Below are 20,986 nucleotides of genomic sequence, written 5' to 3'. Positions count from 1 at the left end.
CGTGCTGAAGGAACTCTCCCTCGACACTTTGCTGGATCAAGAGTTCGAGGGACGTCATTGAGCTGAACGTGTGCAGAACTCGGAGGTGCCGTACGTTCGGAGCTTGATCGGTCGGAACGAGAAGAAGTTCGACTACATCAACCACGTTGTCAAACGCTTCCGCTTTCGGTCTACGAGGGTACGTGGACACACTCTCCCCCTCTTGTTGCTATGCATCTCCTAGATAGATCTTGCGTGAGCGTAGGAAATTTTTGAAATTGCATGCTACTTTTCCCATCAATAAATAGATGATGGGTTGCTAGAGTGACAGAAGCTTAAACCCTAGTGTATGTGTTGCTTCGTAAGGGCCTGATTTGGATCCATATATTTCATGCTATGGTTAGATTTATCTTAATTCTTCTTTCATAGTTGTGGATTCTTGCGAGAGTGGTTAATCATAAGTGGGAGGCTTGTCCAAGTAAGGATAGCACCCAAGTACCGGTCCACCCACATATCAAATTATCAAAGTAACAAACGCGAATCATATGAGCATGATGAAAACTAGCTTGACGATAATTCCCATGTGTCCTCGGGAGCGCTTTGCTTATATAAGAGTTTGTCCAGACTTGTCCTTTGCTACAAAAAGGATTGGGCCACCTTTCTGCACTTTATTTACACTTGTTACTTGTTACCCGTTATGAATTATTTTATCACAAAACTATTGTTACCGATAATTTCAGTGCTTGCAGAGAATACCTTGCTGAAAACCGCTTGTCATTTCCTTCTGCTTCTCGTTGGGTTCGACACTCTTACCTTGCTGAAAACCGCTTGTCGTCCCCTATAGTTGTGGGTCATCACGCATCCCCCGAGGTCGTTGCCTTCATTTAGCGCAGTCACCGCGCCTGCCGAACGAGCTACGCCGGAGCCTGCCGCTGCATCTTGCTCAGCAGTCCAAAACCGGAGCGCCTATGCTCCAGAGTCGCGTAGCCCCCACCTCCTACCTAGCTTCACTAACCGACGCCTCTAGCGGCGACGAGACGAGGGGAGGGAGTGGAGGACGGCCGACAGCGCGACGGTTTCGCCCCCCGAGTCGCCAGGGAGGGCGACACGGACGAAGAGACTCCCATCTAAGACCCAAGGTGTTTGAAAATACGATCACATGACTCGTGTACAACAATGGCGCCAAGTATCCAACATTTTTTTTCCATGTATTGAGAGTCTGACTTATGGGACCTAGCGTGTTTGAGTTGTTAGCTCAAAATGCTGACCTATTTTATTTACAAAATTCAAGTTCAAAAGTCGTAATGATCCGTCCTTTGTAAATACAACTACTCGAGTTGATACATGGAATTCTTTTTAGAAGAGATACTTGGAATTTTTTTTAGATGTATCTGCATTTAATTTAGAGGACGTGTTTATCTAGCGAACGTTCGCTAGTTTCAAATTTGCCAATGAACGCCTCATTTGCCATGCCGAAATAACTAAAATTGCTACGCGTTTTTGAGGGAAATTCATGAAATTTTCCATGTATAGGAAAGGTTCCCAGTGATTATTTATTTACTTTTGCCATCCACGTGATCAGGATACAATGACTGTGCGGGGCGTTCGCTGGAACTGCCTTCTCAGCGAACGTTCGCCCATTAGCATTTCCAAATTTGGATGGATCATTTGGAAGTCCTAATTAAAGCCCACGCATCGGATGTTTGGGATTGGGAAACCAAAGGGTAGTCTCGGAGGAACCAAACGCACGCACGGGGACCAACGCGACAAAGCCAAGAAGTGGAAGCCGGCGTGCGGAGGCGTGATGCGGAGAGAGAAACCACTCTTCCACCAAACCCTTGCCCCAGCCATGGAACTCGCCCGCCGAGCCGCTCATCGGCCCGACGCCGGCGACATCTACGGCATTCCCACCCCTTCCCCTGATGGTAACGGAAATTCGGAACTAGCTCTTGTTCTTCAGTTGTGCGGTTGGAGCTTGGAATCAGTAGAAGTTGTCCTTGTTCTCAGAAAATAGGGGATTTTTACCTGTTTTGTTAGGCACCAGTATCGCCTGCATTTATTCTCTCTCTTTAAGAGACGCAAGAACTGCTCCCTGTCTTTAGGATCTGAATACTTGTGATTATTTTCTTTTTTCCCTATGTCTCGCACACCCATTGGATCAAGATTCAAGAGCATGACAAAAAAAGCCACCTGTTTTGATCCATTCGAGGAATTGATAATGCGTGGCAGGCTAGGGATTTAGTGATTGTGCGACATTGGTTGAAATTTCCAGCACATTTTAGAAATTAACGGCGGCTGTGTTGGGGATGCAGCGCACACGATGATACAAGAGCTCCAACGGGAACTCTTGCACGAGGAAATCCGCCAGCGAATCATCGTGGCCGAACTGGCCAAGCAGCAGGAGCTGGAGCCTGAATTCCGGCGCGAATTCTTGTACAGTGATGTCGATGCCAGGTTCGGGCAGATCACAATGCCCCACCATGGCACATCCCCTTTGCCTCATGATGAGCCACTGGACGTGCCCGCGTCAATTGAGAGACAGCCCGTTAAAGATCGGATTGAGGAATGGTATCGACCTCCATGGTGCAGGCCAGCGAGCGAGAATGAACCAATCGTCAGGGTGAGCGGCTGCTTATCCTTTATATGTTCAATTTTGTACACCTTTCCATTTGATTCATCTTATGTTTTGAATAGCTGGGATGCTGCCATCTTCAAGATTTTTTTTAATTCCCATCTACTCTCTAAATCACTAAAAGTTTGTTCTGTTCCTAAGTCATATTTATTACACATTAAGTAAAAGCTAAGGCTCTAGTTCATCCCAGATATTAGGTGTGTTTTTGGAGCCACCTATGTCTCAGCTAAGATTGTGTCCTTTTTCTCTTTACTGAATCCAGTTTACCATGGCATTATGCATCCTTAACATGCATAAATTCAGCTTGTAGAAACTACTGAATTTGTGAATACCTGTTATGTGACTAACTGCCGTATGGGCTCTAAGCATCAATTAATTTGTTCTATGCATCTTTCATGTGATAAAATTCAAAAGATTGATCGTACATCTGTATTATGAGCAATGTTGAGGACATCGCTTATCGTTAGCGTCTCACTCAGCTCGGGTTTAGAGATTAATTGGAAATCGGCCGATTAATCGATTTTATCGGTCGACTATTAATCGGCCATTTTATTGCAAATCCCAAGTTCCAAACACTAAAATATGTTATATTCAACACCAAAACAATATTTGGCAGAAGTGTTACCGTGATTCCTAGCCTTTGAATCCTCATATAATGGCAAACAAAATAGGTCAACATTACATATAGCGTAACAGGGTCCACAAAACGTAAATAAACATAGTTTTTGCAAACATAGTGCTATGAATAGTCCCGATTTATCGGTAGATTCCCGATAAATCGCTTGTCATAGCGATAAATCGGCCCAAATGATAAAAAGTGAAGATAAGGCATAATCTTATCGGTCACCCCAAGAGTAGCGATAAATCGGACGATAAATCGCTGAATCGGAAGATTTCTTGAACAGTGATTATGAGGCATTTGCCCTTTGATTTGTGCAATATTGACCTCTGTGAGAAACTAGCCTCTGTAATTGTTTGACGGTCAGTATACTGATTTTGTACTGTCAAAAATTGTGAGTTCCCAGCGTTTCTACTTATGACTTTCAATAGAAGTGATAACTATGCTTTCATCTGAAAATGAGTAAATTCTACTAATGACCGATGACAGGTTGGACCAGGTTTTATGAAAACATCACATCGCACCATATTGTACAATCAAAATCATTATTTGAGTATGGTTTCACCTGCACTTTGTAGGATTTTCTGCTATGAAATGCGGTGTAGTGTGATCATACTTACAAATCTGTTTAAATCCGTCATTTCTCGCAAATACATGGTACACAGTGCAATTTCCAAGTAAAAGTGACCCTTGTTCTTACTGAGCTACAACGGTTTGTAGATCCTAGGCCTTTAATGGTTGTTATATGCTTGACACTTCCTATCCCATTTGATTCCCTGGAAGCTCCTTTTGGACGACAGTCTTGAAAACTCATTTTGTAACCACTGTTTTCCACTACATTATATTTATGGCTCCAAGAAAACTGTGCACTGTGAAAGTACTTTTCAAGACAAATTCACACATTTTATTTACAAGTATGTAATCTGAATATCTTGAAAGATATTAGTAGTTAAAGTTTTAATAGTTTACTTCTCCTGTATCATTTTCAAGTATCTAATCTAAATACTTTTCTGACTAATCTTTGTCTTGTGACAGTGCTCTACAATTAGTGCGATTGAAATTTTAGGATGTGCTTTGCTCTGAAAACAAGCAACATAATTTACGTATGATGTCACTTTGACATTTTTATATGTTAAGTGAACTGGGCCTCCTCAATGTATAGATTGTGGATAAAATACACTGTGGGGCTTGTAGATACTCTTCTCTAAATACGATGATTACAAACAATTAATGCTTAAACGCTCAACTGTAAAACAAAGCTACATATATCTGCTAGTTGCATATGGTGCCAAACTGCCAATTTCTTGACACCATAAGTTGAATGATAGAGAAGAGAACAAGATAAAGTGCATTCTAAGTAGAATACTGCCTTTTTAGTTACATCAGGGGAATTTCACTCTAATCTATGCAGATCTTTCGTGGTACAGAAATTTGTATACGTTTGTCTGGTAAAGGTGGTAATATCTTCATATTCAATCGATATGATCTGTATGTTGTAGAGGAGAATGGGATTAGTCATGCCATTTTATGCTAATAAGAACTCTATTAAGCAGGCTAAGCGGCACAAACAGGCACTTTCTGGGGTGAAGAGGAAACGGAGTGCAGAAACTCCATCATGGATTTGCAGCGTCTGCGACGCGAATTGCTACAATGAAACAGATTTACAGAATCACTTAAGAGGCAGAAGGCACCAAAGGAACATAGAAGCTCTGCAGGGAGAAGGCAAGGGAGCTGAAGCGAGGCTGCATGAAAGGGAAGTGCCCCAGCCTCCGGAGAAGAACCTGAAACCAGTGTCAACATGGTTGTGCAGCATCTGCGATGCGAACTGCACATCTCAATCTGACCTCGAAAATCACCTCCGAGGCAGAAGGCACCAAAAGAAGATAGAAGCTTTTCAGGGAGAAGGCAAGGGAAGTGAACCAAGGCTGCATGAAAAGAAAATGCCCCAGCTTGCGGAAAATAACCAGAAACCAGTGTCAAGATGGATGTGCAGCATCTGCAGTGCTAAATGCAAATCTCAATCTGACCTCTCGAGTCACCTCCGAAGCAGAAGGCACCAAGAGAACATAGAAGCTTTTCAGGGAGAAGGCAAGGGAAGTGAAGCAAGGCTGCATGAAAAGAAAATGCCCCAGCTTGCGGACAATAACCAGACACCAGTGTCAAAATGGATGTGCAGCATCTGCAGTGCTAACTGCAAATCTCAATCTGACCTCTCGAGTCACCTCCGAAGCAGAAGGCACCAACAGAACGTAGAAGCTTTTCAGGGAGAAGGCAAGGGAAGTGAAGCAAGGCTGCATGAAAAGAAAATGCCCCAGCTTGCGGACAATAACCAGACACCAGTGTCAAGATGGATGTGCAGCATCTGCAGTGCTAACTGCAAATCTCAATCTGACCTCTCGAGTCACCTCCGAAGCAGAAGGCACCAACAGAACATAGAAGCTCTGCAGGGAGATGGCAAGGGAACTGAAGCGTCAAGATGGATGTGCGATATCTGCAATGCTAAGTGCACGTCTCAATCTGATTTCGAGAGTCACCTCCGAGGCAGAAGGCACCAATCAAACTTGCAAGCCTGAGTTCTCAGTGCATGCAATTGAGATGCCAAAACATAAGTAAGCATATAAAGGAATCGCAGAACTTAAGTAGGACGTCTTCTATTTTGGGGCTAACTTATACGCAAGTTGTTGCCTGGGCTGGGTAGACTCAATTCTCCCCCCGTCCCATATTAATTGTCGCTTAAACGGATGTATCTAGCACTGAAATATGTCGAGATACATCTGTTTCAGTGACAACTAATATGTGACGGTGGGAGTATAACTTAGCAACTGTTAGCCTGGGCTTGGTAGACTCAATTCCAGAACTTAGCAACTGTTAGCGGTTCATGCTGAGAGAAGCTCGTATGGCTTCCCATTTGGTACTTTGCACATGAGAGATGCAAAGCATATTTTGGCCATTCTTCCACTAGCTTCAACTGTCATCAATCCACTCTGTTGGAACATTCTGAACAGATCACGAGCTTCACAAATATGCATGTTTCTTATTGTGTTTGTCTCCCTTCACATGATAATTATGTACCGACAATACGAAGTGTGTACAATTGTGAACAAATTAGGTTAGCTTTGCTGAGATCGAGTCTCGGCTCGGCTCAATCGAGACGATGGAGAAGGTACTCGACCTCCACTTGTTTTGTCAAGGGGATCACCCATCGGTCATACAACTCGTAAACCACCGAAGGGGCGACTTTGAAACTGGATTGGCTGCTGGTGTCGTCACCAGTTTCAGTTGGTCCGTTCAAGGTCACATCTTGGCCGAACACCATGGCCTTCTTCTCCACCCTCCTCTTCACCACATCCTCTTGGGCTTGAGATGTCAGCAGTTTCATCAGAGCATCCTTGTCCTGCATAAAAATCGAGAGATTTTACTTTGCTTATTACATGAACCATGCATTCTGGTGACCATTTATGATCATCTTAAAAAGATCAGTTATACTACATGATCATGTCAACACTGGTTTAACTGTTGGGCGGTGAGATGAAATAATCGATGAAGCATGTACCTTTGAACGAATCAAAGCTGTGTATCTTTGCTGGTCTCCTCTGAACTTCACTTCTGCCACGTATCTCCCGTAATTGATCCTCCTTGAGAGCGCCTGCGAGAAGGATGAATTATTCAACATAAAATTGGACTGTATCATCACGCGCATTTGGGGTATATATAGAGAAAAACATGCAATGTGGCGTTCCATATCACCTGCAGGCACGCGAGATCCGACGCGGCGGTCACAGCGTAGTTGCCATCATCGCTGCCATTGTTGGCCAGCTGAGGGAGAAGCTCGTTGAAATACATGCCCCATATGGCGTCGTTCACGTTCACGGACGCCGCTCCGGGATGCAGATCCTGGATTGCATTGCGGTAGCACGAGGTTTCGGTAAGACGGCGGTAGAGCTTGTTCATTGTTGGGCAATGGAAGATGCATGGAGTGGAAGCTTACAGTGGTGAAGTTGTATGGAGGCGCCAGCGTGAAGGGCACTCTGGGTTGGAAGAAAGGGACCTCCTGCTGGCTTTGGTACCTTCCTGCCTGCGCAAAAACGTCCCAGAGCTCGTCAGGTTTGTTACTTGTGAGGTTGCTTAATTACTGCAGTTGTAGCACTAGCACAACGGTAACGTGTCTTCATTTAGAAAATAGAACCCGGAGTGTGGTATAGCTTTGCTGTGAATCGAATCCAATGCAATATACTTACGCTTTGTCTTCTTTTTGCTTAAAGTAACAAACTACTTCCTTCGTATTATTAAATTTATACTAAAACTGCGACAAGTAATATTGATCGGAAGGAGTACCTGGTTTTGCAATATATATACTCGGTCCGGTTTAGAGTTTCCGTCAATCAAGCATTTTTAAGTTTGACCACCATTATTATCCAAGAAATTACAGGCATGAACAATGTTAAATTGATATTACCAGTTTTTTCCAATAAAATATGATTATATTCTGAACCAGAGGGCATATTAATTATCGCTTTCAGTCAACACCTTCCCGGGAGCATTTAACGTTTGACCATAGTTTTCAGACGCTCAAGTCAAAACATCTCAGACCATAACTGCAGCAGAGGTCGTCCTCAGGCCAAAACAATTGACAAGTGAGCGTTGAAAAGAGAAGAACTGAAAGCTGCCAGGCACCAGAATCAAAGAAAGAGAACGAGAGATCAATAAGGAGAATCGCATCATGCATGCATGCCATCGCGAACGAACGATCGGACTACCGCACCTTGGCCTGGATCTGCTCGGACTCCCGGACGAAGAGCTCGACGAAGGAACCGTTGCGGCGTCCATGGCGGCCGGCGGGGCCGAAGCACGGGCGATCGTCGTAGGCTGGCAGGTTCAGCGGGTGCTTGGCCCTCTCGATGAGGCTGAAGACGACGGTGTCCTCCTCCCTGGTGAGGAAGCCCCTCACCGTGTCGAGCCCGAGCCCCGCGCACGGGGGCACGACCACGAGCAGCAGCGTGATCACGTTGCAGGAGAGGAGGTACGTGTACAGGTACAAGGAGGGTGCAGCCATTGGTGTTGCCTAGAGAGAGAGAGGCCCGTGAAGAAGACTCATGGATGTAGGGTATTTATCGTTCCCGAGAAGGATGCGGAAGGATGGTCAAAGAAGTGACGGAATGGAGAGCAAATTGATACTCCCTTCTTTTCGGTTTATAAGGCTTATCTCAAAATTTTAGTTTTTCCGTTTTATAGGGCTTAATTTGGTTGTTTCCCATCACATGTTCAGATTTCAAGATGCATTAAATCATTGCATGTAAGTATTAAAAGAAAATTGACCAATGCATGTGCTTTATGCATGCATGCACTGCAATTAATGCATTGATAAACACAATTGTTTGAGGAAAACAAGCACATTAATTGAGTGGTTTTGCAAACTACAAAAATTATTCCACCGCTTATCATCTATCTTGGTTGGTGAGATTTTTAAGTTGAGCCCTATAAACCGGAAAGGAGGGAGCACGTGGACGGCTATGATTAATTGGGCAGTGTATAGTGCATGTGACTCGATAATCTGTTCTCAGTTTCCAGGGTCTGCATTGGATGAAGGGAGTGTGCAAGTTGCTGAAGGTTCGGAGAGATGAGAAGTCAGAAGGCGCAGGGTCAAACACGATGTGAACAAATGTGGAGTGCTGTCATGCGCGCATCTCGTACAGGCGGCGGCACATACTGTTGGATCATCGTCACTGGAAAGGGAAATGCTAAAGCTTCCAAGATAGTGGATAAATTTGGCAAATGCGTGATCCGATGATGGTGGGCAGGCGTCACCCTCTACCTCCACATTATACTAGTAGCGAAAGGGCTAGCCTACCTAATTAGATAAGCTTAAACAGTCTCAAAACAAAGCAGCGCATCTTCTTGGTGTTTAACGTGTTCATATATCCACCAAGATTTTTTTAGAGAATAGTTGATAGTCCGACTTTATAAATAAAGCCAACATGACAAAGATCCAACAATGTTAGTACAACGTAAACATGAAAGTAAGTTTCTGTAACGGAACTGCTCCATGCACGATACAAGTGCACGATTTATGGACAACAAAACAATCCAGTGGCCGGCAACTTGCTTAATCATATGTATGTCCAGCCAGATTTAACCATCATGCGTGCATCGCCTATAGTTTGTCGTGTGCATAGCACTTCTCTTTCTGTAACACTTACAAGACGCGCAAGCCAAGGATAACAGGCAAAGAAAAATATCTTCAGTTCCCGGGTGAGTAGTTGCAAGACATAAGGCGATAGGAGATGTGCGGATCTTGGAGATGATCTTAGAAAAAGCATCAGTGTCCACGGCCTTAGCGAGAGTCTTCTACAACCAATTTGAACAAGAAATCAGTGGATCGTTTAGAGGACGAATGGTCCTTTTTTATAGAAAAGGAAGTTGAAATTCTGAACTTCTCCATCAAAAGATGCACACAATCATATTTGTTTAATTATTCAACAAAGTTTTGGCAAAAATATACATCACACAACCTAAAGCCACCACTCCACACCTACAAACTCAATAACGGGGGATGCCATCGCAACGCCCGTCTAAAACCGAGGTCATCACAGAAAAATGTTCGTGAATTTTAAAATCACAAAATTTGGTTTCCACAGATTTTTATAAAAATGCAGTTTGTAAAAAAAATGTTCGTGAATTTTAATAATGTACTCATATTTGAAAATTTTATTCGCAGATTAAAAAATGTTCAAAAAATTTGAAAAATGTTACTGACATTAATAAAAATGTTCAATTTTTTTTTAAGATTATTAATTAAAAAAGAGGAAAGAAAAAATGTTATGAAAAACCGTAGAAGAAAAAAAAAGACGAAAAGGAAAAAAAACAGCAGGAAAACGCAAAGTGGACAAACGCCCCCGAAGCTTCATGAAACCTTCGGAATACCGCTCCCTATGGAACCGCTGCAATGCGCCCCGGCTCAAGTCCGGAGTCCACATAGCGACCGCTATGCTTACGTACAAATAGCCATAGGTGCACTCGTGCCCCCAAGGAAGAAACGGTCCTGTACTAGTCTCTCTAATAGTTGGCCGCGTGGTAAGCCCGACCTAAGCATGGCCATGTTCACGGCGGAGGAGCAACACTCTCCTGGCCCTGCCCTTCCCGGCGGCCGCTACCCCGGCGATCCGCTCAGCCTCGAGCTCCCCTCAGATCCTGGTCCCACGCCCCAGCGTCCCCATGATACACGCGAGGAGGAGGAGGAGGAAGAAGAGGGGGAGCCTCTCGACATTAGTATACGTGTGACTACCTGCTGGGCAGTGAGTATTACCGCCTAGCGTCTTTATATTTTTCCAATTAATCTTTGTGTAACTGTTGCTCAATTCTCTGTGTAACTGCGCATGCAGCTTCAGAGCCACCTCTCATCCGCTGGGGAGAGTTCGACATCGATGATCCTGAGTATACAAGCGAGGACGACGAGCATGCACTGGCGACGGACGACGAGGAGACAAATTGCCCAGGTACGTACTATTATTCTCCAGAGCACGCTCTGCCCAAAAATAACTGCCGAGATTGATTCTACAGTCTGCACTGACTTGATTCTTCAGGGAAGAACTTCCCCAGGAAAGAAGCAAGGCGAGTAGACGCAGCATGGATGGAGGCATACACCAAAGGGAACATTGAATTCCAGAGGATGTGTAATGAGATTCTAGCGAGTGGAGATGAGAATGCCCTTCTCCCCGCTTGTCCTCTCAAAGTGTTCCCTGAGGCGTCAGGGCTGTGCATCAGGAGGGATCACTGCCACCACCGTGAATACAAAACCCATGTTACTTCCAGTAGTAAGCCACTGTACTTGATGCCTCAAATTCCTAGCTAGCCTAGTAACTAATCTGTTACTGTGTTCTAAGTATGTACTGTGTAGATACATTCATTTCAGCGACAGTTAATTACGGACGGAGCGATTTTGTATGTAGCAATTTATTTTTGCCATCTCTGTATGTGCAGCTAAATCAACGCTTGGATACCGTGATCCGGGAAAGATGATACAGATCTTTGGACTGAAGGTAACTTGTTCTGAGCCCTATCCGGTCAGTGTCTATGGAGTAGTTGCTGTCCGGGATGACTTGGAGCCACTACGAAATCCTGTCTTTAACCGTCCCTGCAGAGACGACGCTCTCGTGATTCACCAGGTACGTAATTCATCAAGCTAGACTTCTTTTGTTTCCTTGCGATTTTTTTGGTTCCTCAACAATGGTCGATGTTAAACAGTAGTACGACTGAGATTATGTTGATTAATGCTTGCTTGCACTGGTTCTATCCAAAGGAAATCAATATAAGGGCATTTAGGGGCTGTTCGGACTCTCTCCACTCTCTAACTCCACGCCGGAGCGGAGCTGGATCTAGTTCTAATTTGAGGAGTGGCTGGAAGGCCGCTCCGCTGGCTCCGCTCCGTGGCGATTTGCCGAACAGGGCCTTAGTCCACCATTTTCTATGTTCGTGGTGTAATTGTACCTGTGTGGACTCCAGTTAACCCTTCCGTTGCAGAATGCTACTTTTGGCTGATAAAATGGTCACTGGGTCTTAAGTCTTAACTACAGTAATAATAATCCCAGTATGTTGTGCTGTTGCCCCTTTCATTATCTTCTTGAGCGCCGGCTCATCACGTTGCATGTTGTTAAGCATTCTGTGATTACATCAACATGCCGTCAGATGTCTGAAGCTTTCTGTGATTGTAAACCAACAGATGCAAAACTCTACAGAAACATGCAAAAACTAGTCATCTTACGATTAAAGCTCTATTAAATCCCAAGAAGTTGATATAATTGTATTATCAGTAACATACAAAACTGGTCGTCCTATTAATCATATTAATGTTTGTAAGGCTTATTTTACTGACTGAAAATAAAAAAACAGCACGGTATCAGTATGTGGGGATTATCATGACGTTCTCGGTCTTCCTGATATAGGTGAATGCTTACCGTGAACTCTGAGGCGGTTGACATGATATATGAATGAGTGGGGAAAAAGCGAAAAATACATGCATGCCGTACATTTGGAATGAAACGAAACAATATATGTGCTCTGTACTTAGAAACAAACAGTGTTGAACTTTAATTTAAACATGATCATGCATGTCTTATTGAGTTTATTATTCTATTGATACGTACTCCTGATGTATGTAAAAATGGATTGATATATCTCTTTGTGTTCCGACATTTACTAACGTTGCTTAATTGTAGGATTCCCTTGCATTGCCTCTTTGTAGCCCTTGCCGTGGAATGTACATATGGGATAAGGCATTACTAGAAGTTGATCTTTGGGAAAAGTGCGAAGGAGATGGATCATCCGACAAGCGATTACTTCTTGCGCATGCTGAGATTGAGGGGCAGTATGACTTAGATTTGATGATAGATGGGCAGATAACAGGCGACCGTTGCAGCCTGGTCATGGACTACCTGTTGCTTGCAGGGAGTGTGGAGGTTGTCATACAGGTCTTTGCAAAGGTTGAGCACCCTCATCATCTGCGATTCGCCGCATTCATCAGTGGCTTTGCTCATGAGATTGTGCTGTTTGATGGCAAATTCTCTGGTGACGAGAAGCTGCTCCAGCATGTCGTCGCAGTGAAGGCCAAGGGAAAACTGGATGTTTGCTTGGAACTGGAGGAATCGCTGTTTTGGTGGACTTTTGAGCAAGGAGCTGTTGGAGCTGTTAGGTCTCCTGACAATTCGGTGTTGAAGTATGGCCAGTTCGATGTGAGGGTGCTTTTTGCTCCCAAGGACTTCACTGTGGTTGGCTGATACCTGAAGGGAAGTGACAAAGATGCCCCATTCTGTAATATCCGTGTTTTATCTTCTACTGTATATCGGTTGGAATTTGAATTCCGTTTGTAAGCTCTCATATGGCAGAACAACAGACGTTTGACGGTTTGAGGTCTTAATCAGCGGTTTAAATATGTTCCAACTGCAACAGAAGAAGTTCGAGGCCTGCCATGTGTGGTCTCTAAATAATGTTAGAACTGCTTATATGCATGCAAACTGTTATGGGGTTGGTAGTATGTTTTGAGCTCTTATATTTTATTAAATATGTTCCAACTGCAACAGAAGAAGTGATTGCTTGAATAGTGAGTTTTAGCCGATTTAATAAAATCCAACTTTATGAATAATCAGTGTTTTAAAACAAGGCAAAAGACTTACCATTTTCATTGATTGAGAGAGAACTTGTGACATACACGCAGCCCAAGCGGCACAACACTAACTAATTACTCAAGCGGCATTACATTACTCTATGCTTGGCGCTCGTGATATCCCAAAGCGGCTAACAATAACAGCCCCGGAGCTTCTTTATTTCTAAAGATGTGCATGTTCCTTTCTTTTCAAATCTCCCATTTAACAAGAGGGATCAGTTTATCTTTACTATTAAAGCAGTGCATGTTCCTTTCTTTTCAAAACTCCCATCTAACAAAATGGATCAGTTTATCTTTACTATTAAAGCAGAGTATGCGGTTACGAGCACATTACGGTCGTCTCTCATTTCTGCCCTGAAAAAGATGAAACCTTTTTTTGAAACTTGAAAAAGATATATAAAACTGAAAGAAAAAGAAATAGTCGTCACCTACAAGCACACGTCTCACGGCCCATCTCCCCTAAACCCCCTTGCTTAGCCAGCCTTCTCCCCTTTCACCCGATCCCCTTCAAGTCGATTTGTTCAAGGTTGGACTCTGCCTCACGGGATCCTTTGCCGTCTGTGTTCGACCAGTTGTTGGTCCTTGTTTGGTTTAAAATACTGCGAGATTCAGCATTAGCAGAAGAAGAATAATGATTTTAGAGGGGGCATCAATTCAGTCAAGTCCTAATTAGGGACAGTGGAGCGTGTGAGCAAGTTGAAAATTCTCAGAATCCATTCACTTCACTCTTTATTTCTTTTGCACGGATATGGCACGTTCTATTCGAGTATTAGACTCGAGCAAGCCTTTTGTCGACATCCCCAAACTGACGCCGGATCTTATTCTCCTGGCAAGAAACCAATTCATAGCTCAACGTTGATTGCAGTCTCTCACCAAATCATAGCATGTACGATTAATTACATAAATTGTAGAACAACCGTATATCGTATAATTAGGATGCCGGTGAGCAAGAACAAAAACTAGCAAGCACGATGCAAACAAACTCAAGCGTATTAACAAAGTTACAATAAACAATTAACAAACGCCGAGGTTTAAGCCCATATTAAACCTCGGCAAGATGCAGATACATAAGGCCGCTGCTGAAACTATAGTCCATACAATAGGGGGCAAAAGGAAAACGAAAAAATCTGGTGGTGTACAGCGTTCCATCCTTCTACCATGGACAAGAGAGCACAGCCTCATCAGGGAAGAGCATGCTCTGATTTCTGCAGCAAAAATCAGAATATTAACATATGCCCATCAAATGCATCAAATATGAACACTATTTGACTTGGCCCCGGAAAAAAATGATCTCAGCGAGTCAATCCAGGACTACGCATACTTCTTGTTATACCGCTGTCAAAAGAGAGAAACAGTACCTGCAACCCTACATGGCAGCCGACGATGGTTTACTTCTCAGCATGTCGGCGCTTGTGTCTCCTATTGCCATTGTTTCCGTTACCATTACGAGGCGATCTCTTCTGCTTCTTCATGCTGCGTCAACAGGAGGTTTCAAGGCAATTATGTTATCAGTTCACGCAAGGTCGCAGCGTTGATAATTAGAATTGTATTAGCTAACGAAAGTAAAACAAACTACCAGAAGGTTTCTACTAGAAGCCTGTACATAATAAACACAGGTAGAGCCAGCAAAGCAGAAGCCTGTAAAAGAAAATATGGGATGTTTGTCAGATAGATGGCCATCGAGGTTGCTGTTTCTGACTATTTCCCAAGAGTGCTTACCAGGAACCAAACCAACTCCTTAGTCACAAGTGATTTTGTTATTTCATGTTGGTGCAAGTAATCTGAAATGGTTGCTTGAGCCTACAAGATGAAAAGATTTTGAGATTTTTCTCACATGTAAACTACTTTTAGAAGTCAACATTGGCAAAGTTCATAGTGAGAACCTTATTGACTAAGTACAGATTTATTAGGTGCAGATATTAGCTGGCTCGTAGGACTTCATATGAAAAAGGGCCACAATCAATTTGAAAATATTGCAACAAAAGTTATAGATGAAAAATAGAAGGGGAGAAAATATTACTCCCTCCTTCCCATATTTTAAGGCGTATTAGTTTTAGCACGAAAATTAACGCACAAGTTATCGTCAGTTGAGCCATCATAGCAGGAAGCGTACATGGCTCAAAAGAAAAAAGAGCGAGGCATGCACGATCTCTTGTGACCATCTCCAGGAAATTAGAGATCCTCTATAACTACTCCAAACAGGAAATCGACTGCATGTGCCTTGCATATTGGGATTGCATGCAAAAGCTAATACGCCTAACAAAACGGGAAGGAGGGAGTATAATCATGGTCCAGCAAGTTTATTCACTCTTGATTCACAACTTGGGCGTTTGCTTCAGCACACATGCTGGGCTCTGACACACACAAAATAGAAAATGATTTTGTGTCTAAACCATCTCCACCATCTCATCCGACTTCAACACCTATCTATTTTAGGGCCTCTGTGGCCTCCTGGATATCTATCCCCAATGGCTACTAGACAATTCTTGATTGTAACCAACTTCAAGTACATTTGCTATCGTTCAAACCAACCAATATTAAATTGGAATGTGCTGATTTAACTTGGACACTGCTCCATTGCTAGCTGGAACCCACCCATGACATGAGTTAACACTAAAAGGCCACCTTAGCATCTCCCAGGCATACTGTCATCACTTTGAATCCTCCAACCAACCAAGCCAAGCCGGTGGCTCACCCTCAAGGTCATTGTCCTTCACGAATGGTGAGCAACTAAGGACACATCCAACTGGTGACCACAGCTACCCCAAGAAGTTGCAGCTAGAGAGTAGACACAAGGCTATACAAATTGACAGTTGCACAAGGTTGAATTCTGCTTTTTGTATTTTTGTATGTGATTCAGACGCTTAGTAGACTGTCAAGGAAAGCATGCAACCATGAGGTCCATGGGCCAATTAATGTGTGACTGGCAGCTACGAGGTAGGGCACAGAAGAAAGGAGTGGAGCTAACTGAAAACTTTGAAGATCAGATATCAGAGATTCATAAGTAGACACTGACGGCCATGCCGTCTGAGCATGCCCTTTGTTAGGTGTCATGTTCCATGAAGGCCTTGTGGCTGTGTTGTAATCTAGGTTTTCACCTGGTTTCCCTCTAATTAACCGGGCAATTCTCTTCCAATTAATGAAAACGACGAATATTTGCTTCGTTTAAAAAAAGGTTAGTAAATGCTGACATTGGACAAAAGCTGATGCATATAATGTGAATTATCATGATGAGGAAGATAGCCACAAACCTGTCGATGGTATGTAGTCGCAGACTCGAGAAATGTTCCATACACATGAACTGCTCTTTTAGTATAAGGCTTAAGAGTACTCCTAACTTTCTCAACATGTGGCTTCGTGACCTCAGCAACTTGATCAATGTAAGGTTTAGAGATCTTCTTAGCTTCCTAAATCAACAATAAGCAAACTGCACATTAATAATTGCATATAACAAACTACCGTAATAATAGTAATTACCATAACCAACCAACAGTACCTGGAAGTAGGGATCAGAAACTTCTTTAAATTTTACAAAGTGGGGTGTAATAGCATCCCTGGATGCTTCATAAACTTCCACTGATTTTGCCGACGCCTTCTCCACGTAAGGTTCTGCGTTTTTCTTTAGCACAGCCAGTTTCTCCTTAACAGGAACCAATTTCTTCAAACGCAAGAACATATTTTGTCAATGCAAGATAAAGAAATACTTAAGGAGTAAAATGCATTGATCCAATAGCATTACCAGCTTCGCGGTCTCGATATGTGGTTCAGCCCATTTCTTTGCGTGTGCTGATTTTTCTGATGCCTGAAGCAATTTGATAAGAAACATATAAATGATGACTTCATTCAAGCACTACACCTAGAAATTTGAAGTTAAAAAGAACTTAAGAGGTACCTTCTGCAAAAAGATGTCCATGGCAGGTTTTCCATGCTCATTCCAGTGACCTGAGACCACCTCCTACACAAAATTATGATGGAACTAATGAGTAAAAAACAAATGACGGAGGTGCGCATTTTGTGGTTCCATCTTACCAAATATTGGGCAGAATGTGTCACCAACCAAGGTGGCAGCCATGCTCCATGTACCTAAGAAAAAGGACAAATCATCATACATTTGCTTCTTGTGCACACAATCAGAAGAGATGTCATCTAACTTTAGAATCATCTCCAGAGGATACCTTTATGGGTATTAGAATTGTGATACATACAATTCCTACTTAGTGTAGAAAAAATGTTACTACGAGTTGCAATGATAGGATATATGATTACCTCTGTCAGCTGTTTTGCCTTCGTTGTTGCTTCTAATTGCAGCCTCATCAATTCCTCCTGGAGATGAGAAAGAACAGATATGGAATATAAATAAACCACAGAACCAACATAGGGCAGTGCAGTAACAGTTGGAAAGCATATTGCAAACCTCAGCAACTTTAAGAGCACGCTCCGTTTTCTGGATCATACGCTTTTGCTCGCCATTTGCCTTTTGAAGCTAGCAAGGATAAATTCAGAAATAAGAATAACTCAATCCAAATCTAGCATGTTTGTTCAGTTCAATGGTTCTTATCACGCAGGCCTTGGATAGCTTTATAGAAACTAAACTTTGTTCAGTTCTATGGTTATTCATCACACAGGCCTTCAATAGCCTTGGACATTAAATGTAGACTTTCAACCTTTGAGGTATAATGTTCAGTGTATGTTCAGTAACCATTTGATGAACTATTACTTAATTTTCAGTAGTAGACTTCATTCAACAATTATTTACATTGCCATGAGCTCATAAGTAAAGAAGAGAATGAGAAAATACAGCGCTAAGAAAGAAAAAAAAAACAGTGTTAGATGTTATCCTAAACCTGCTGTATGAACGACAGATTTATGTTATATGGTCCTAACAAATGGAAATGGTCCAATGGTAAAAAAGAGAAGGATTACACTTACTGACTCAAGCTTCGAGTTCAAATCTTGCACCTTCTTCTCAGCCTTGTTAGCTCTAGCTTCAAGTGTTGTTCTCTGGCTACTTTGTGCTTCGATTTCCTTATTGAGCTTCTCAATCTAGAATAGCAAAGATGAGAAACCACAAGCTCATAATTGACAATTTCAACTGTTATTTAGCTTCCATCCTCCATACCTGCTCCTCAAGCTCAACAACCCGAGCAATGGCCTTGCCTGCCTGCTCCTCAGCAGCCACAGAACCTTTTTTCTGCATAAGGAAAAAACATTTTTAAGGCCACAAAGTAATGTTTAAGATACTGTCACGAAATAATGCTTAAGAGTTGAGAGGCATCTCCGTATATCTATTAGTATAATGCATACCTGGAGAGATGTGATCTCACTCTGCAGAGTAGCAATCTTCTGTGACTTCTCCCCAATGTCCTTCTCCAGCTTCGCTATGCCATCATCCTTGCTCTTCAGGTCCTGGGATCTCTGTGCAATGTCCGACTCTGCAGGAAAAACAATCAGACTCCTCACTTAGATGAGGTCATGAGGGTATCTGGAAGGATCATGGCGTGCAAACTCATCTTGCGCAATTAGTAACTGCCAACTGGCACGGCTTTTGGTGAAATCAGCTAACTTGGCATGTCAAACTTATGCAAGTTATTTTGCTCTTGGTGCAAACAAACTAGTACTCCCTCCGTCCCATAATATAAGAGCGTTTTTGACACTACACTAGTGTCAAAAACGCTCTTATATTATGGAACGGAGGGAGTATTATATATTGCCTCTAACAGACATAATTGAACTCCTAGTGTTACTTAGCCTCTTGTTCCAAGCAAAGTACGTCCATTTTTTAAGTAAATTCCAGGCCAATAAAAAATTCACAATTTTACCTCGGCAGCCTAAAAAAGCACGAGCGCACGATTATACAGTACATATGTAACCAGCCACTGCAGTCAAATAATCCTCCCAAAAGGTAACTTGTACACAGTAGAATAACATTTCATAAATAAAGGGAAAACTACAAGGCTTTTGCCAAACCAGTAACCATGCGGATTTGGTCAGGGTTACTCTCAATTCCCAATCATGCATCGTACTACGACAGAGTTAACCTAGCTCAGAGCACGAATCCGGTCGTCCCCGCCGGCCGGCCGGCCCCGACCCAATCCCCTCACCCGCCCACATACTAAAAATACTGACGTTCTGATTCAGACGGTGACCGGGGCGAGGAGGGCAGTGAACTGACCTAAGGCGGAGATCTTCTCCCTGAGCTGCGCCAGCTCCGCCCGGAGCGCGGCCGCCTCGGCGGCCTCCTTGACGCCCGCCGCGATCTCCCCGGCCCCCGCCGGGTCCGCCGCCGCCTGCTCATCCGCGGCGACCGCGCCGGCGGCGATCACCAGCGCCACGGCCAGGAGGAGGAACCGCCCCGAGATCCCCATATCGCCGAACCCAGAATCCTTCGGTTCTATCGAAAGCCCGCGACCGCGACCGCGACCCGCCAGCGCCAGGAATGGGGAAGAGGGGGGGGGGGGGGGGGGGGGGGGAGCGAGTTGTGTCTTGTGTGTAGTTGTAGGGAGGCAGTAGCGGCGGGCGGCGTAGGGGGGTGCACGGCTCGTGCCCGTTCGTGCCCCGCGTGTCGTGTCGTGGCGGAACGCGGAACTTTCCTTCCATTTCTCTTTTTCCCGGGCAGGCACGTGACGTGGCACGTGGAGGCTGGGAGGACGGGATGGAATGGATGGATGGATCCAAGATGCGGGGGTTCGGGACGGGACGTGGCTGGGTCGCTGTGCTGGGGGGCCCAGCGGGGCGTGCCGTCCATGTCCGGTGGATGTTGGATGCCGTCCGGGACAGGTGGGTGGCTCGTCGGCGTGCCCGTATCGGCCACGGCTCGCACGCAGGTTCCGTTGGAACGGCGTCGACTGAATGGTCCTATTATTCTCGTTTTGTATATTTTTCTATTACAAAGCGCAGACGCTCACTGTGAAGACGCTCATATACATCCTATTCTTATAAGCGCATTCGAAAGGCTGACGCAAATAGATTTTGAGATTGAAGAAGTCGTCATTGACACTTTCTAATTGACGGACAGGCCATACCGTTGAGTGAGTGTCAACAAAAAGGCTGAAATAAATTCATAAAAATATGATCATTTATGTCAAGTTCAGAACTTGAACTCGGATGGACAGGTTCCACCACAACGAACCTAGACATCTGAGTTATGCTCAGTTGCTTTTGTTTTTGTACGTACACTTTTCGTCTGGGTTTATTGGGTCTCCTTGTATTTTGTCAATTTTTGACCATCTATATGACTAGCAAAATATAAAATATATGCTACAAAAGGTATATTGTTAAATTTTATATAGTGGTTCCCATGGTATAACTTTTATGGCATGTAATTTATTTTTAATTAGTTAAAAATAATGATCAAATTTTGGCCAATGGATTTATTTTAATTGGTTAAAAACAACTTATTTTCGAAAGGCTAAGCAGATGGATTTCGAGATTGACGAAGTCGCTGCTGACACTTTCTAATTGCGGACAGGCCATACCATTGAGCGAATATTACCTGGAAGGCTAAAATAAATTCAATAAAATACGATCATCCGTGTCAAGTTCAGGACCTGAACTCAGATGGACAGGTTCCATCACAAAGAACCTACTAGATATCTGAGCT

General features: G+C 43.6%; 4 protein-coding genes across 5 annotated transcripts; 2 read left to right on the top strand and 2 right to left on the bottom strand.

Annotated features, from left to right (window-relative positions):
• Positions 1-1,703: 1,703 nt before the first annotated feature.
• On the top strand, positions 1,704-6,267 carry LOC109757913 (uncharacterized). The gene is made up of 3 exons (XM_020316756.3): positions 1,704-1,904; positions 2,292-2,599; positions 4,784-6,267. Exons 1-3 carry the CDS (start codon positions 1,784-1,786, stop codon positions 5,801-5,803), a joined length of 1,449 nt encoding a protein of 482 aa, XP_020172345.3. The 5' UTR covers positions 1,704-1,783; the 3' UTR covers positions 5,804-6,267.
• On the bottom strand, positions 6,245-8,466 carry LOC109757910 (chorismate mutase 2, cytosolic). Its single transcript, XM_020316754.4, has 5 exons — positions 7,993-8,466; positions 7,219-7,305; positions 6,978-7,124; positions 6,784-6,876; positions 6,245-6,624 (listed from the first exon to the last, which is right to left on the bottom strand). The coding sequence occupies exons 1-5, from the start codon at positions 8,281-8,283 to the stop codon at positions 6,373-6,375; spliced, it is 870 nt and encodes a 289-aa protein (XP_020172343.1). The 5' UTR covers positions 8,284-8,466; the 3' UTR covers positions 6,245-6,372.
• Positions 8,467-11,195: 2,729 nt separating this feature from the next.
• LOC109757915 (uncharacterized) lies at positions 11,196-13,094 on the top strand. The gene is made up of 2 exons (XM_045231394.2): positions 11,196-11,392; positions 12,443-13,094. The coding sequence occupies exons 1-2, from the start codon at positions 11,243-11,245 to the stop codon at positions 12,998-13,000; spliced, it is 708 nt and encodes a 235-aa protein (XP_045087329.2). The 5' UTR covers positions 11,196-11,242; the 3' UTR covers positions 13,001-13,094.
• Positions 13,095-14,255: 1,161 nt separating this feature from the next.
• Positions 14,256-19,961, bottom strand: LOC109757909 (uncharacterized). Of its 2 annotated transcripts, XM_020316753.4 has the most exons (15): positions 19,559-19,961; positions 18,691-18,818; positions 18,506-18,577; positions 18,316-18,429; positions 17,801-17,869; positions 17,653-17,709; positions 17,416-17,469; positions 17,279-17,341; positions 17,126-17,188; positions 16,883-17,044; positions 16,638-16,793; positions 15,106-15,186; positions 14,963-15,024; positions 14,745-14,859; positions 14,256-14,591 (listed from the first exon to the last, which is right to left on the bottom strand). In XM_020316753.4, the coding sequence occupies exons 1-14, from the start codon at positions 19,749-19,751 to the stop codon at positions 14,775-14,777; spliced, it is 1,359 nt and encodes a 452-aa protein (XP_020172342.1). In that variant the 5' UTR covers positions 19,752-19,961; the 3' UTR covers positions 14,256-14,591; positions 14,745-14,774. The 2 variants fall into 2 exon arrangements, 1 of the variants encoding a protein (XP_020172342.1); XR_002231657.4 differs by lacking the exons at positions 14,963-15,024; positions 15,106-15,186 and having other exon boundaries at positions 19,559-19,951.
• Positions 19,962-20,986: the final 1,025 nt, after the last annotated feature.

This window comes from Aegilops tauschii, chromosome 7 (genome assembly GCF_002575655.3).
Source record: "Aegilops tauschii subsp. strangulata cultivar AL8/78 chromosome 7, Aet v6.0, whole genome shotgun sequence".
Lineage (NCBI taxonomy): Eukaryota > Viridiplantae > Streptophyta > Magnoliopsida > Poales > Poaceae > Aegilops > Aegilops tauschii.
This window is presented reverse-complemented; position numbering and strand designations above follow the sequence as displayed.